The sequence below is a fragment of the Mugil cephalus genome, chromosome 2 (assembly GCF_022458985.1).
Source record: "Mugil cephalus isolate CIBA_MC_2020 chromosome 2, CIBA_Mcephalus_1.1, whole genome shotgun sequence".
NCBI lineage: Eukaryota > Metazoa > Chordata > Actinopteri > Mugiliformes > Mugilidae > Mugil > Mugil cephalus.
Window position 1 is genome coordinate 7,681,378 of NC_061771.1, and position 18,206 is coordinate 7,699,583.

At 41.4% G+C, this 18,206-nt stretch overlaps 1 protein-coding gene across 2 annotated transcripts; it reads right to left on the reverse strand.

Annotated features, from left to right (window-relative positions):
• Positions 1 to 639: 639 nt before the first annotated feature.
• Positions 640 to 14,894, reverse strand: pld5 (phospholipase D family, member 5). Of its 2 annotated transcripts, none has more exons than XM_047579618.1 (10): positions 14,503 to 14,894; positions 7,454 to 7,590; positions 6,144 to 6,321; positions 5,818 to 5,926; positions 5,212 to 5,339; positions 3,968 to 4,165; positions 3,122 to 3,273; positions 2,776 to 2,941; positions 2,593 to 2,683; positions 640 to 1,448 (listed from the first exon to the last, which is right to left on the reverse strand). In XM_047579618.1, exons 1-10 carry the CDS (start codon positions 14,659 to 14,661, stop codon positions 1,186 to 1,188), a joined length of 1,581 nt encoding a protein of 526 aa, XP_047435574.1. In that variant the 5' UTR covers positions 14,662 to 14,894; the 3' UTR covers positions 640 to 1,185. The 2 variants fall into 2 exon arrangements, with proteins under 2 accessions (XP_047435574.1, XP_047435575.1); XM_047579619.1 differs by lacking the exon at positions 14,503 to 14,894 and adding an exon at positions 9,444 to 9,810.
• Between the last annotated feature and the right edge of the window lie 3,312 nt (positions 14,895 to 18,206).

The following is an 18,206-nucleotide window of genomic DNA, read 5'->3' on the forward strand; positions in this document are numbered from 1 at the left end:
CCAGTGGTGTCCTGTTACCAGACACCACAGGACACCCTCAGAAGGTCCATGTCCATTCTCTGAAGAGTCACAACCATTCTGGAGGCACAAAGGAGACCTACACAATATTAGGAAGGTGGTCATAATGTTATGCCTGTTTGTGTATAGTATGTCTTTATACAAATTATATATTTATCAACATTAATATCATTATTATGTTTAATATGATATTATCTAAATTGAATGTCATTTTCTGCTCAGCCATAAAATGGTATTTTAGGAAGCAAATTAGACTTTTTTTCCCCAAAGAAAAGTTGTGCAAAAGTCAGTTTTGTAATAAATCAAAGTATATTAGCTGCCATAAATGACATTTATGTAATGCACATAGTGAACCCTTTACAAGTCTTTAATTACACAAAGACTTGATTTGAATCAGCTCAAGTGTGGCCTCCTCAGCAAAGAAACTAGCAGCTTGTTAGTGGTGTTAATGGTTGATTGGCACTTCACCAATCAGTGCTAATGTCGCACAGTAAATAAGGAGGTAAATTAATAGTCCTGAAAGTCTTACTGTTACATGTGTCTGAATCGCCTGACCATGATTTATTAGTATTTGTCTACTGATCTATACTCTTCAGCATGCTGAAATAACCACTACACAGATTTAGGAAAAATGAACATTTTATAAAGACAGATGAAAACAAATGATAATCACATGTTAAAACTGCAGCATAAGCCTTTGTGTGTCATTCCAGAAACTGACATAATTACAATTGCAGGCAATATACTATAACATGGACTCTCTCTCTTTGCTATGCAAATCTAAGTGCATTAAAAAGGTTATAAAATACATGTGAAAATAAAAATAGTGCATTGTCAGTAAATGTAAACGTTTTTGGTGAGTTTGACAGGACATATACTGTTTATAGACATCATATATGTAGCATGTTGTTTTTGTAATCATCACATAACTCGTCCTAGTATATAGTTGGTATTTGAATATTGCTTTCAATATTCATGCAGCAGCACATGCTAACAGTCTGTAATTAATTAGTTAGTTGGATGCTATTACTGAAGCATTACTTTGGCTCAAACATTCTGCGTGTTAAATTAAGTGTCATTTTACATTCTTATACGTGTACATGTTTGTAAATCTATAGTATTCAAGCATACAGGGCTTTATTTAAGATGCAGAAAGACATTCTGTGCTTATAAAGATAAAGGGTTGTTCCATTTGTTTCCCATCCTAGTTTCCATATAATTCTTTGTGTGTTGAAGGTTTTTGTACTTTCCCTGTTGATCTTTGCTTCCCTGTAGGTTTTTAGCGTAACGCGACCTCCAGTCTCTCTCAAAAGCAGCTGTCAGATGCTCCAGTATCGTCAATCCCTCGTCTTCAAGATCACCTTTCTTCTTGATCACCAGCCCAACTCCTACATTCAAGGCAAAGTCACTCCCAACCCAGTCATGGTTCCCTGTAGACAATAAAATAAAACAAAAATCAAGCTATCTAACTTCAGATTTTGGCCTTGCAACACTTCAACAGTGCAAGATAATCAGCCTTGGGTTCCAGTGTTTCACATTTTTAAAATGTGTATACTGTGTATCAGTGAGTATAGGTCACTTTGCAACCTCAGTGTGCAGGTAAGATGCCTCCCTAAAATGCAAATAATAGACTTGTGTTTACAATATGGGATATCGAAATGCTTGGCATAACATTGACCTTAAGTCATGTGGCTGTATGTCAACAGTTAGCATCTAGACGCTAACAATTTAACATGCAAACAAACTAGTACAGGAATGCAAAGTCATACTCAAAATATGAAGCTGTTGGCAATATTAGCGTTATCCTTAGACACTGAATAAAATTAGAAAGACAGCCCTGTATATTATCGTGGACTTCACTGATTTCCACTTCCACCTTCTCTAAAGAAGGCCTCTCACGCTCAAATCTGGGAACTCTGGGTGTTCAGGAAACTGCCTGAATGTTGAAAATGTGCATACAATTTAAAGGAGATGTTCGCATGGGCTCATCCTGTGCACACAGCAAACACAAGCTCAGTTGAAGGCAGCAGTAATCTGTAACCTGCGCAAACTGTACAACAGCTTTTAGCCAGCAGGCAAATGAACCACCGACCTCATCTCTGTGTTTAGCTTCACCTGACTGACAGAACTCACAACAAACAATTATTTTAAGTCCTTCTTGTGGTTTTCATCCAGTTTTTGCTGAAGTTAAAACATTTTCTTTTCTTCCCTTTTGCACTTTGGGCAGTGATTTTTGTGCCTAGTTGTTATTCGTCCTATTTTGTACAGAAAACAGAATACAACGTGTAAGCTTCATGGGTTTTTTTCAGGTACTTGTGTTACCTTTGGAAGGAGCCAGGCTAAATGTATCCCTCTTCCGCCTTTGTGAAGGTATATGTCACTCACTGTAACTAACTTTGAATTTAACCAAGAATATGAATGTATTTCCCAAACTGCTGATTTATCCGTTTAAAATGCACTTAGTAATGTCTCTAAAATAATAATGTCTACATACATACTCAAGACATACTAAGATAAAATGTTTACAGCAAATGAAAACCACATAAATAGCAAAACACATTCTTCATTTCTTACCGATGTAGGCAGCATTGTCAGTCACCATGTACTTGTTGTGGTTGAGCCCTAATTGAATGTCGTCCTTCTGCTCCTTGTGACTAAAAAACCTCTAAAATAAAAAACAAATTTCATAAGCCATGTGTGAATCAATAAGTGTGTTTTCAATGCAGATATGAAACCACATGCCAATTATTTACGCACCACCTCTAGGGAGCAGTTGTGAAGCTGCATGCACAGCGACTTGAGCGAGGTCACAAAGTTAAACGTGAGGGGGTGAGTCCTCTTCCAGAAGCTTATGAGCAGACGAACTCTGACTCCTCTCAGTACCACAGCCTCCCTGATGACCTCATCAATAGGTGACCAGTACCTGGGGATGGAGCCACAGTTAATAGGGAAAAGCATTGAGGTCTAAGGCCACTATGCTGCAATCACCAACTTTTCATAGACGTAACAGCTCTCTGGCACAGGCACGCATGTGAACATGAACTGACCTCTTCAATGCTGCCATGAAAAATAGATTTGAGAGTCAAAACTCTTGTGTGCACACCTCGTGATTGAGGTTCCTCTGAAACTCCTCTTCACTAGAGGGAGGTAGTCTGTCACAGAAATGAAGACGAACTTCTTTGCACTCTGGATGACTTCATAGATGGCATCTATATCTCTGGTGCGGTCTTTGGAGCAGAAAAGATTGGGAGAGGTCTGCGGGAAGGATACACCATTCAGACAAGTTTGGAAAAACATAATTACATGAAGATTGATGAGTTTACAGAAAGACTTAGACAACATTTGATGTACAGCTTGTTTCAGCTCAGGAAAGGAGGAGTTGTGGACAGTATATTTTAATTTAACTAGGTGAAAAATGGTTTTATGATTTCCCAAAAGCTGCGGTGCAACGCTCTGACAAAGCAAAGGGCAAGAAAACAACAAGCTGCGTTTTCAGAGCCATGTATCATCAGTGGAAGAAGCGAGGCATATGAGCAGGTTGGAGCTCCCAGCAGCCTGTGACAGCATGGCTCCATTAGATCCTATAGGATGATAAATGTCCTCAACGCAACTGATAAGCGTCTTGTCGCTTAGAGGGTAACAAGATTCATTACTGTCAAATTAGGCTCAGCTACTGACATATTCAGACTCAAGATGTTCCTCAGCGTGATGTTAACATGATTAATCACCCCCCCCCCCCGCGTGTGTCTGTTATTAGTTTGTAATAAAAGTTTTATAAAGACATTCACCATCCAGGCAGGAAACTGGTGCCTCGAGAGGAATATAAACCAGCTAATATGTAGTTTGTGATTTTCTTTACTGTTGCAATTTTAGTCTTGGCACGTTGCATGTAACTGATTTATGAGTTAACATGCGCTTAATGCTGGAACATAACCGAGGTGTTCCTCACAGACACATAAGCAGCGGCCGGGGTGGCGTTGAGCTGCAGCTCCAGGGCCTCGTGCCTCCCGTAGAGGGCTGTAACTCTCTTCGACCAGATGGAGGGGATATAGTCCCTTTCGTGGAGCTGCCAGTAAAAGGAGAAGACTCGGTGGAGGTCCAGAGCCAGACAGCTGCAGTTATATACCACCACTCCCAGCTCTTTCCTCTGTGGGGGTTTAGAAAGAAGCACAGAGCAAGAGGTGACACAGCAGAAAAGTTGCAAAATCCTTCGATGTTGGTCTGTTCATGGGCAAGTAGAGTAAAACATTTGAAACTTTTATTTATGCATGAAGAGCAAGTAAGGGTCTCTGCAGCTATTCAGCTGAGAGCATGCTGATGTTTAGTGAACGTAATGTTTTCTGTGTTCACCGTACTGTGCGCACACACATAATGCTTAAATATAGTCTTGATGATAAGCTTTATCCTCAGGGCGGCATGGATACAGTGTATGTATGAACTGAGTCTATGACAGGAAATCACCAAAGAGTTAACAATATTAGCTATGCATGACTTAAAAGAGAACAAGAGACAGCTGTCCTAAATATATTCTCTCCTGGTCATTAACTACGGTGCAGAAATTCAAGTTTTGTGTTTGTTCTATTTTAGTATGTGACCCAGAAGAAAGAGCACAAAGGTTTAAATCTTTTGTGAATTTCTCCCTTCCACTTTTTTTTTTTTTTTGTCCCCCTTCTCTCGTGCTCCTCTGTCATCAGTATGCATATACACCGACATGTATATACTGTATGTGTCAGTTTCTTTCTTTCCTCTGGCTCTTTAGTTAATTACACTCAGCAGTAGCTCTACCTCCAGCCGGCGCTGAAGCATCAAAAGTGCCAGATAATCACTTCAGGTTATGGTATGCTAAGGCTTCCTCCACTGTTGTGAATTACAAACCAAATGAAAAGTGAAATGCTACTCGCCTTTCTGGACGCTCTTAGACAACAATCTTAAATCACGCTTGATGCTCATTAGAAGCTGCTGGAGTAAATGCATAAAGAGGTAAAGCTGTGCTCTGAAACTACCTTGCGCTCCGAGTTATTTTGCAGAGGCCCCTGTGTGGTGCAGAGGCTATCATTTAATTTAATTTGTGAATGTCAATTTTTCATTTCCTTCAAGACCAAAAGCTCCCTTGGACCCGACCACACCTGACTGGAGAAGCTCATTTATTTACATTTTAGCCCGTAGGCTCCTGTTGTTGATCATTTTTGTTACCTTGGAGAGCGACCTCCAGTCCATATCAGCGCTCCCGATGTAAATGTGCGTCCGATCCACTATCCAGAATGAGGAATGCAGTCCTCCTCTGGTAAAGGCTGTCATATTAACAAAATGAACCTCTGCACCTAGACGGTGTGAGAAACACAGACACCCGGAGTGGTAAGAGTGTGAAAGGAGCGCTAGAATGAGATGGAGATTTGAAGCCCTGTCTGACTGACATGTGGGCACCCGGAGCAGACAGCCTGAGAGGCAAAATCTTTGGCAGGAAACCAGTCAGGTACATTTGCACATGCAAAGCTTTTTGACCTTGATTGTGAAGCATGGAATATTCGAAGGCTGACACGTGAGTTACTAGATGGTGCTGCATCTGTTTTCATCGAGGCAAATAAGGGATGCACTATATACACTCTGATGGTGGACAGCCTAAAACAGTCTGCTAAGTAATTTTCCCTAAAGCATAAACCACATAATGAAACAGCATCTTATCAGAAATAAAAACTAAGAAATGATGTCAGGGGGCTGGCGTTTTGGAGTGTAAATTATTGTTAGCTACACTGACATTACAAATTCCATTTGTCAACCGAAAATGTGGCAGCTACTTACTGTGTTCTGCCAAGCTTTTCAGTTCACTGGAGTTTGTCAGACTGCTGGCAATCTTCAATTTAACCCCACGAGATTTCAGGCTGAGCAGTCTCTGGAACAAAAGCTGACCCTGAGGAAGAGAGCGACGTTGTGTATTAGTGTAGCTGAGCATCGGGGCAGTGCTTCTGAAGTCTCTTAAAAGGGCAACACCTGTATCTCAGCAGGACTAACCTCATTAAAGGATGGCGTATAGATTTACCAGAAAATAATTGGATTTGCTTCTACAAAACACATGGGACATGCAGTAGGTTCACGTTCTGCAGGAAATGTGTTCTGTGTTTTTGTACCTGTTTGGCAGTGCTTGGTATTGTTTGCAGGTTCCAGGGGTTTAAATCCCAGACAGATGACACCACCTCAACTGAGTACTTTGCCTGGTCCAGCAGTGTGTGAAAGCCAGCAGAGAGGGGAAGGCTACCATCCATGGAGAGAGAGAGGTCGTCTGGAATATTCTCCACAAGCACAATGCTGAAAGTAACAAGTTTTGTGAGTCTCCGGGGCATTAAATGAGAAGTCCAACTACACAGCAGAATCTGTTTTACCATAAATGAAGTTTTATGTAGCAGCACCAGATGAACCTGTACAGTACATTTTCATACTAAATTGTCAGTGTACTGTTACAAGAGTGTATAAAAATTTGTCCCTATACTCAGTTCCCAGTTTCCATGAAATGGCTCGTGGAGCACTATATGTTTAAGATGCTACCCCAATTCACAAACAGCTACCTTGATACAAATTGAAGTTTGCTTTGTAAAATTGTTTAAAATTGTGAAGGGGGGCATTGCTTTCTGTCAATAATAAGGATGCGTTGGTGAAAAGGAGACAGAGAGGGGGAGGGAGGGGCGTTTGAGAAAGTGTTTCATTGGACACAAAACTTGTATCCACCCCGGAGATAAGTCATCAACTTTATTGCCAATGTAGGGCCAGAACAGCACAAGTGCAACACATTTAAAGAGACTGATTATAGACTAGACCATTAACTACACTACTAACTAAATCAGGACCCCTACCTCCTTTATGTGTTCTATATTAAACTCTGCCCTATAAATATACATTATTATTATCATTTTGCATTAAAATATTAAGATAAACATACCTGACGTAACTGACTTAAAAATAAACAGATAACGTCCACCATTTATCCCTTTACTAAAATAGCTCAGGTTCATGTTAATATGCATTTAAAGAAATTTAAATTTGTGGGGGAAAATAAAAAAATATATATATATATCTATATATATGATAAAAATAAAAAATCTATCTATCTATCTATCTATCTATCTATCTATCTATCTATCTATCTATCTATCTATCTATCTATCTATCTATCTATCTATCTATCTATCTATCTATCTATCTATCTATCTATCTATCTATCTATCTATCTATCTATCTATATATATTCCCCCTGCATTACCTCCACGGACCCCTGGGGGTCGATGTTAAATTAATTAATACATTTCTACTAAACAGTTGACTATAATGTTTAGCTAGAAAACAGACTTAATATTATTGTCACGAATCATTATAGCATGGAAAATAAATACATACATGTGTGCAATCTCCAATACTTCCCTTCTTCCTGTGCTTTACGTCTTACCGGCAGTCATTGCTGCAGTTTTCTTCTGTGATTCCATCCTCGCTGTCCCCCCAAATGTCCACTGATGAGAAGATCAGTACCAGCAGCACAGTGAAGCAGCACAGAAGGGCAAAGATGGCAATGCACTTCTGCTGCGTCTGAAATGCGAATGGGAGACACACGCACAGGTGAACAAATGTCACACATGCCGTCTTATGACTGGGCTTTTGTGGGGAATGCAGCAGCAACTCTTCTCCACACTGTCACAAGAAGGAAATGATCAGCCTTTAAATGCTAATGTCCTCAGTCAATATCATCGATTAGAGGTTAGGATTCATGCTCAATACAGCAACTACTATGTCGACAACAGAAACCCTCAGTGTGGCGCTCAGTCTGCTGCAGAATTCAGGGGCAGCCTCGACAATCCCACTTTGTTGCACACAGCCGAGGAGAAGTGAAGCGGAGCGCTCTCCAGCTAAAGTCAAATTGATACAGTTAATGTAAAAGGAATATTGGATGGCTGGTTTATGCTTCTGTGTATATAGCCTGGTTTTCTGACACTGCATGCAAGTCCCATCTGAAATGAACTTTATGAGCTCTGTGCCACGGATGAATGCAGCAAATGCAGTATTTATGATGAGCAATATTAAAGTTTATATTTGTGTGCATATAGAGGCTGTGATGTGTGCATGGAGAGACAGGCGGTGTGGTCAGAGGTTATAATGCAGCAGCCCTGATCCAGCCTGAGGAGTTTTGATTTTCACTGTTTTAAAAGTGCAGAGAGGCACTTCTGTTTTGCTCACAACAGCACATTTCCACCATCTCATTCCGTGCCCCGTTAGCTTTGTCGGCTCGTGAGCTGTCAACATCACATTACATATTCCCTTTTGTTGTGCTCAATCAGTCTGATGAGTTGCATCCTGCCAAGTTTGGTAGCACAATCATTAGTTTTTTTTGATCAAAAAACGTGACCCCCAGCTCCAACTTTTAGAATTCCATGATTAAATGATGTGAAACCACGCAATTCAGCACCAGTTCACAGAGAGGATGTGGACTGGAGCACGTTTGTGGACCCAGTCCTCACTCTTCTCCACACCGCCTGTCTCGGTCAATGAGGCTGAAAGACTGGTGCCAGCGTGATGCACCTCACACTCCACTGCCGTCCACTGAGACCACTGAGCTCTTGATTACGCTTGGCAGACTCAAGGACCATGTCTGACCTGAGGATGTGTGAATGCTTCGAGCAAATAAAGCTTCATGGCACTGGCAGCGAGAAGCTGTTCAGTGAATTTGAGCAACTGACGCAATAAGACACAATATTTGCTTTCCTTCAAAAACGCAGCAACACACAGCGGCACCAAGCAAAAAAACGCCTGACATGGCTGACACGGGGAGAACAAATCAATTTAAAGATTTGGAAAAAACGATTTGGAAAATCAATAGAATTGTTTAGGAGAGAACAAACTTCTCAAAACGATGCATTTTAAAATACCTATTTGTTGTTCCAATAGTTTGTCCAATAATAGGCTAAAGGATGAACTGAAATTTAATTTACAACAATTCTGATAATGAATAGATTCATCTGAGGAATTTACAAAACAAAATACCATTAGTGGTTGAGAGGAACATCTCCTTATTTTTCTCTACTTTTTCATCATTGCAAAGTATTTGAATTGTGTAAATGTAGAAAATGTTAGAAAAGATGCAAGTCTGACTTCACTGCTTTCTGACGATTTCTAGACTAAAAAGGTTGACTAATTAATCAAAAAAAAAACATCTCTGAACTTCTGGCTTTCATTTTATTGCACACATTTGCACTTTTAGGTTAAGCACATTTTTAAAGACATGAACTAAATGAACTGAAAAAAGGCTTTTAATTAGAATATTCAGACAGTGAAACATGAAATGAATGAGCGAGACAAACATCCACTCACGGAAAAAGTGAAAGTGATAAAGAATGTCAAATAAGAAGCAGGGTGAAGAGAGAGGAGTTAACTGGTGGAAACATCACCTTCACAGGCTCCTGTGTAGTGGTCGGTCCTGCCATGAGAACAGCGCTCCCTCAAACTTCCCTGACAGCAGCTCAGTCACACATTTCTGTCTGTCTCTCTGCCTTCATCACTCACACTCAGCCTCTTCAAATCTGACGTCTGCGCTCCTTGTCGCTGCCTGCGTGTAGCTGGTTCCTTGCTGTCCTGGAAGGTTTTTGCGTGCAACTCAGCTCCTGGTTTGTGACTTGTCCTGACATGGTTCCTCCTGCCTTGGACTGTCTGTTTGTGCTGGAACTGTGTGTGCTGCTGCTGCTGCTCTCTCTGCTTTTTTTTTTAGTGGAGGTGGTGAGAGAGATGGAGAAAGACCAACCCCTCTTGTTAAAATGCCCAATACAGAGCTTTAGAGGCACCAGCAGCTCCCCTTCCTCCTCCTCCTCCTCCTCCTCCTCCTCCTCCTTTCCTCACTTCTCTTCCTTTTCCCTCTGTATGTATATCCCTGTCTTATCTTGTGAACAAAAGTAATCAAGCAGAAAGCAGCTGGTCTTGGCTTAGACAGGAGGGAACTGAAATATGTCATTAGTGTGTTGCAGCCAAACTCCAGACTTGACTTGATTTTATTGCACTCAGTAGATTGGACCTGGCTGTTTTCTGTATACAAACACTTAGGCACACCACGCTCGCCGCTATACACAGAACAATGTATGTAAACTAATACACAATAGCTCCAAAGCTCCCATTCATAACACCTGATGACATATGTGTAAGTCAGCAGGTCTGTCTGCTGTAATTGTAAATGCGTTTTTCAGTAATGTATTCCTGTGCACGCATTCACTTCTTCTCTCCATTACAGCATAGCTTCGGTCTTAAATTCCTGCCTTTTCTTATTGCACTGAAGCACATTAAAGGGCCTCTGAGGGGAAACCATATTAAACATGCAAACCCTTTCTTCCACCACCCTTTTAATTTGCCCCAAACCCTTCGTCACAAATGAACATAGCATAGCCCGCTGGCACAAAACAGCATATGCTGCTGACTGGAGGCGAGCTGCTGCTGTGTTTATGAGTCCAGAAAAGTATAGCAAGGAGAAGGACCTGCAAGGACAAGAGGGAAATAAGGGAACTCATTTACTTGGCTCTGAAACAGACAGCAGCCTGCACTATTGTGTCTGGAGTAACCTACTGGAAAACCTTTCAGGAAATGTGGTTTATACGCACACGTTTGCTCGAGGGAGGATTGACAAGTGGTCCATTTCTTGTAGCACTTTCATCAGGTGAACGTGTCCGATTTGCACAATAGTTGATTAATACAAACAGTACAGACTAACAGGATTCCCATCTGCCTTAGTACCAGAGCTGCGCTACTTAGCAGATGCTGACACGCAAGCACGCCGAATGACAGACACAACGAACATGTCAGCAAGCTAACCATCTCTATTACGATACCAAAAATAGACAATAACGCCATGTGTGAGAGAGTTAGCTCATCGCCACAATAGCTTAATCTTTGTATTGTCAAATTTGACCTGTCTGTATCACATCATTTGATAAATATAAATGTGGTCCCATAGATTCTGCAAAGAACAAAGTACAAAATACAGCAAATAACTACTATAGAATTTGGCTAACAATGTGTAACACAGAATTATATTTTAGGCTTGAAACATGGTGAAACAGACCGAACCATTTTTGACCAGTGGGGACAAAAGTTGCATGGTCGAAGGGAAGACAATACGAGAACACGCAACAAGTCTAAGTTATGTCATTAGTATAAATACAACATAAAGAGATCCCAGGAATCAAGAAGTATTTTCATTTTTCTATTTTACTAATGAAATACTAATATACTCAGTCATATACTGTATATTTAAATAGATATTATGATCTGTGAATGAAGTTTGAATTGTAAAGACTTGTGGAATATTTCGATAGCAGAGGAACAGAGCCATCACAAGCAAAGCTGCTGTGTCTGTCTAGGTGCCCTCTGCGCATCACGCTGCATGTGGGAGGAAGGAAAGAGGGACAGAGGTGACAAAAGTATTTGAGGTGCTCCTAAAGTTGCACATATAGGAGTAAAGGAGAAACATAGTGATGTATTGAATTGGACTTTCGCTCTTTCCCTGACCCACATGCACAAAGGACCTTGAGATTAAACTGAAGCACAAGACAATTTTTAGCTGAGCAGTGATGTGAATGAGACCCCGAGCTATCGGTCAGTGACGCTCGAGCCAGGAAACTGTTGACATATACAGTTTACAACTGTACGCTCACACCAACCGTGCAACTATGAATACAAATCTGTAAAATACAGTTTCATCTTCCACCTATAGTGTCCCTCAGTCTGTACACACTGAGTTCAGAGGGTTCAGAGGTTGTAGCAGACATTACAGTTCAGCGACGCTCACTCCCTATGAATGAATAACATCATTCTCCAACTCTAGGGATTTGTTATTTCTCATATTTAAGAGTCACGTCAAGAATTTAGACTTGGTATTTATTTAGACAGCTCTGGTATTTAGAGTGTGTGACTAAGAAAAAAAATGTAGATACAGTGGATGAAATACCTGTCCTTGCTGCATTCAAGCAAGATATTCACATTACTTCTCAACACAGTTATATGCATCTCTGAGTTAACCTAATCGCCTACCCAGTCCTCTCAACCTTATATTTATCACTACGCAACATGACATTTTGTTGCTATTTTGTTCTGTACAAGTTGAGCCAACCTCCCGTCCCATCTAAACTCAACCCCGTGAGGGCCCATGAAGGACGCCTCAATGTGTTTCACCTTCACACCAAAAGCTCGACGGCAGGTTTCCAAGTGTGCACAGGACGCGGCGCTTGATGACGTCACGTTCGGGGTGGTATGTGCTGAGTGAATGCTGACTGGGCGGCGAGCCACCAGTGACAGCCGGGCCTCATGCCAAAGGAATGATGCGGATGAGGATGGCATGGGGATAGGGATCCAGCCGTGAAAAATGATCCTGTTAGTTCGTCTCACTCCATCCGTGAGTGTCCCCACAAAGCAGAGCACAAGGTCTCCGCCACAGATCTCTATCGACAAGCAGAATGAAATGCGCATCTGATTGTTTGATAACAGCTGTCTCAGTGACTAAATGCTCACAGGATCTGAAGAAAGAGCAGCAAACATAACTAAAAAGACCACGGGAGTGGTAATGGCTGCCAAGTTCTCTCCTACTGTTCTTTCCCCTTTCAGTTCTGTACGTAATAAGAAAAAAAAAATGAAATGCTCTTCTCCCAATCTACTGCTGATATGTGATTTTGATGAATGTGATGGAGAAAGACAATTACTGCAAACTCCCACTATTACACAGTCTCCAGAATATACAATGAATGTGTAGTAATGATCATTTTAATTCATTAGATTTTGTTGCAACGATAAAATGCCTTCAGATACTACAGGATTTGATGTGTATATAATAACTGGCTATGGGAAACAATATGCCTTCTTAGTTCAGATCATTCTGTGCCTTTTTCCAGGCTCATTGGAATTTTACATAACAATATGGTTGAGATTGAATTTTCAGTTTCTTTCATTATGATTAGTACAGACTTCCAGCTTAGCGACAACCACATGTCGTTTTTTAGTTGAGCTAGAAAAAAAGATAAAGATGCAAAGCAGGTGGCCAGTGGCCACGTCAGGGAACCTAAAAAAATAATCTGTAGTCACCACAATAATGCATAATAATAATCTACATACTAATTATGAAAAGCCAACCAGTCAGTTTTCAGTTTTTCTTTGAGGTACAGATCAATAAGCTCTCCTGGAGCTTCCTGGAGCTTTCCTTGATCTCAGGAGGTCACAACAGCCTTCACGGTTCATCTCCACTCCCCACTGACACTCCGTATGAGGCATCATTATCTGATAATGTACAGTGCTCCAACACGAGAGACCAGTTAGTAGTGCCCATCTTTAAGAGCCACTCTGCAAGGCATACAGAGAGTTTAACCACTAATGAGGCTGCATGTTTCTACTTCTTTACTGTACGATTCCCAGCATGGCGCCTCCCATAGCAACATTTCAGTTTTCCAGTAGCAACTGCTGCCTTCTAATAGTCTTATCACGGCCGTGTTCATGAATAAACTTTTGCTAATGCTCAAATTTAGCCGTTGACATATTTAAAAAAAAAAAAAAAAAAAAAAAAAAAGCTGTTGCAACCTGTTGCAAAAAAACAAAAAACAAAAAACCAACGGGGAAGGCGGAACTGGAAAAAATGGGAAATTAGAGGAAAATGTTTACACCATTCTCTTTACCTACACCCGTTTATAATACACTATGGTGGGGAAAGCTCAAGAATGTTTGTTTAATTGACGAATTTACAAAGTCAGTGAATGCATGCCCCCACAGTCCTGCAGTTAGCGGTGTATTAACTGACTGCAAAGACCAAACTCAAGAAGTCTTAAATCTTGTCTAAGAAGATTAGATTATGATTTTAAATCCTGTGTTATTTTACTATTAATGTGAATGATGCAACGCCATAAAATGAAACAGATATTTCAGCTGACTTGGCACAGTCCAGATGTACAAGAGAACATTAGCTATGGCTCAGTGCTCCACTGATTAACTTTATTGTATTCACCTGAGCTTTGCCCACTTCCCCCAGTCGAGCATCATTTCAATTAATATTTTGCAGCAAATGCAAATAGCTACTCTGCTTTAATCAACATATTGGTAAAGGCTAACAAAGCTCACACTCAAAAAAATTAGGAATCTTGGATTGCTGGTGTTTTCTTTCTTGTGTTTGTGTGTGTGTGCAGGGGCTGTGGTGATGAAAGTGGTGATCAATTCTCACTGGAGGCAACCGAGCTGCTGTACACTTCTCTCCCTGCAGACCTCCAGCCTTGAGGCTGAGACACAGCAAGCATGCAGAGTGGATGGATTTCCAGTGAATGGAACTAATGTCTTCTGCGTAACCACACACTACACGCAGTGTGCAATACTCTTCTGCATGCACTTGTAGATACTAACATTCTGAATCAGTTGCTGAAGTTCATCCCTTTACTTCCCAAAAAGTATACACAGTTGCCATGATGTTTCAGATGTACTTGAAAGTTGGCTCACCCGTTCCAGCTGGTCCTTGCGCCGTAGGAGGACGGATGCTGAGTAGCCCGGCTGCAGGACTCCACTGTAGCTGCTCCTTTTCAGCTGGGACACGCAGGGCAGTGGAAGTGGGGGATCCTCGTCTGGCACCCTCGACCTTGGATCCTCTGACAGTTCCATGGGTGACCTGCGGGCGGCTGCTGCTGTCTGCTGGGGTGCAGACACACTCTGACGCACACACACATTCACAGTCAAGCACACACAGAAATGCTGTCACTCCGGTCTCCCCTGTTTACTTTTCCTTCTGTCTCTCAGAAGCTGAATCAGCCCCTGTTGGTCTCTGTGCTGCATGGGTTACAGTGTGTACCCTGGCTGTTTGTAGCCAGAGAATCCTCGCACTCTGACAGAGTCTCTGGGGAAGGTGAGTCTGTGTGTGTGTCTGTGTGAGCGGTACAGTCTCCCAGGACGGATGGGAGGGGCAAACGATGGGGCGTCATCCGGACAGGGCGGAGGTGCAACAGGAGCTGGTGGGTGGCTCCACCGGACAAGACAGAGAGCAGAAGACAGTGAAGGAGAGTAATCTATAATCTGATTGAGGAAAGTGTGAGGAAGCTATCAGACACGCACACGCACACACACACATGCGCACATGCTTTCTCGCTCACACAAGTTTCGGAAATTAGATTTCTCCCATTTACACCTCGCATGCAGAGCACTGATTCTGGCAGAGACAAAACATCCTGAAGTACCCTAGCTTCACCTTAAGAAACCTTTTGTACAGGTTGGGAGAGGCACCATATGTCTGCTGTACACGGGGCACACACACACACACACAGTCAAGATGACTGTAGATTTTTTATAGGATGCATAATTCACTTGGATATAAAAAGGTGCCGGTGCAGGAAACAATGACTTTGCCCCTCATCTGCTCTACCAAATGACATTGAGACCACTGTGCCAGTCCTACCAGATTAGTCTTTTAAACATCATCATTTTTGTCTTTATCGGTTATTTAGCATAAAATGGTCATTATTTTTGTACCTCCATTTGTCATGGTGTTCAGTGTTCACATGTATGCCCTGAGAGACGAAATGTTTTTGCCCAAATCCCCAGTCTGATCTGGGACTGGGAGTAGGGAGTTGGTGAGTGAGTGGACGTATAAAAGACTCAGTTACCTAATGTACCTGACCTGTGCTATGGTCAGGTCTGAAATACACCAGTGTAGTTACTGTTTATGTAACACAGTTGACAAAAGTGGGTTAACCTAGAAATTTAGTTTTAAACAGCTTAGTTAGATTGACTTAAGTTTTAAGCTTTTATTTTGTTATACCAAAGGGATTTACCTGAAACCTCTGTTTTGTTAATTACTTCCACTCTCTAGTGGTACTGACAGATAACTGACCGTTGACTTCCTATTTCACAGACTGAAAAGAAATTTGAGATGCAGAAAATAGTTGCATGCTTGGGGGAAGCCTTGAATAAGAATGGGAGTATTGTATAAGTTTGGAAAAAATGTTGAATATAGTCAGCTCTGATACTGAGAATTTAAAATCTAGAGCAGAAGAAGGTAACGATTCATTTCAGTGCCTGTGTGCACTCTGATCCATCAGACTTAACTCACTAGATGTACAGTATTTTGACATGTTTGAGCACAAGTGTTACAGATCAGTTTCATGAAAGTGGGGAGTAAAACAACTCAGAAAAAAGGACACAGAAACAGTAACTCAGCCACCCTTAAGAAGACCGCTGCCATTGTCACATTGAATATAAAACTATTGTTAGAAGCCAGGCAGCTTAGGTTAGCACAGAGAAGAGGACTGGGGAGAAAAAGTGAAGCGGCTTGTCCCAAATGAATACATGTGTCCAAAATAACATGCTCCACCGTTCTCTGCAGCTTGTCGAGGGACAAGTACAGTTACATAAGCAGTGTGTATGTAGACTTTATATCTGAGTGTATTTTCCAGTAACTTGATGGGCATCAGTGGGCGTTACCATTTGCAATCAATACTGAATATGGAAAGTAAAAAGAAACAGCTGCCGTCTGTAATGAACCTATGTAAAGCAAGTTTAAATTTACTTATGTAACCTAAGTTCAGGAACAAGTCTCACAAAGTCCAATTACCCACATCTACCTACTGTATATGGGCTTCCAGAGACATGCCCCCACCCTGAGTCTTACTCCCTGTCTTCCTCTATCTGGAGACCTTCTCCAGTCTACATCTACATGTACTCTCTTATCCTATCCCCTTGATCCTTTTAATCCCATCTTTTCCTCCACTTTCCAACATTTTCCCTTAATAAGGTGAATTGATAAACTTTTTTTCCCCCTTACATTCAGGAACAAGACCACTCCACATGTTATTCTATTTCTCTTGCTCACCTGGTATGGCTTACCTCTGAGTTCCTAACCCTCACCCTTTCCATCTCTCTCTTGTCTTCACTTCACTTCTTTTTCCCCTTTTTTCATTAAAGGAGCCAGAAGGACAAAGACCTGAAGCTTTCTTGAGATGTGCCCCCACTCTTATTGGGGTCTCACTTCCTGGGTTCCTCTATCATCATCCATTTGATCATTTCACCACTTTCATTCCCTCCCTTTGACCGTGTTCATTCCCTTCTTTCATTCCTTCACCCCAACAATTCTGCTGTTGGATTACACCAGCCTAACAATTCAATGTGAGGCTTATTTCTGCTCTCGTTTCTGCACCGCCCTCATGTGATGTAGATTTAATAATTGATACACACGGACAATGCCGCTACATAAACAAGCCCATCAATGAGGAGGAGCAGAGTATGTAAATGCCTCCAGTGTTCTGCACGCACAGATACAGTGTATCATCCTACGTCTCGTTCTCTGCGACGCAGTACGGGTGCTAAATCATCAGTGGCAGCTCAAATTACACTTGGGTGCATGTATCACCTGACACATATTTCTGTTGATATGATTTTCGATGTGCCTACAAGAGCAAATAGACTCTATTTTACAGAGGACCAGATGGCACCAGCTAAACACGCCGCAGTGATATGAATATCTTATTTATAGTATGCAATATATACCAGCGGTGTGAGCGGTAATAAAGCCCGCAGGGAACCTGAACTCAGTAAAATGTAGTGGGAACAATTCAGTCAAACTGTTGCCTACTACTTCGGTGAACACCTGAGAGAAGCATTTGAGGTGTACCAGCAGCCGCAGTCAGTGTTGTCAAGGGAGAATAAAAAAAATAAAAAAAACACAGCTTTAAAGGATTAAGGAAGTGGAGCAGAATATCTGGAGACATACAATTAGCAGCACAGTGGCCCTGGCAGTGTGGCCCCTAAAACCTCATTTATCGTGTGTACTTCTCTCTGCAAAGACAGAGAGGGGGATTTGGCCACTTGCAGTGGGATGGTAGCACAGATCAGAGTCTGTGGTGATAAAAGAAGGGGGAACTTAAATGGAGTAATTAGCTTTCACTATAGAGTTTGACCTCATATCTGATTTAATAATTATATTTAATTATTACTTATTTCATTATCAAAAGATTGAATACTGTACTGGAAGAGTTTTTTTTTGGTTTTTACTTCTGAGTACTGTAATACTAAAAATTAAAGTAATAATACTGAACTCCACCAAAACTAAAACAGTAGCAATTTTGAATGAACACTGGCTTATTATAAACTTTTAAGTTATAATAAGCCAGCTTTCTCTAACTGCTTGTCCTCCAGGCTTAAGACACCACAGGACACCC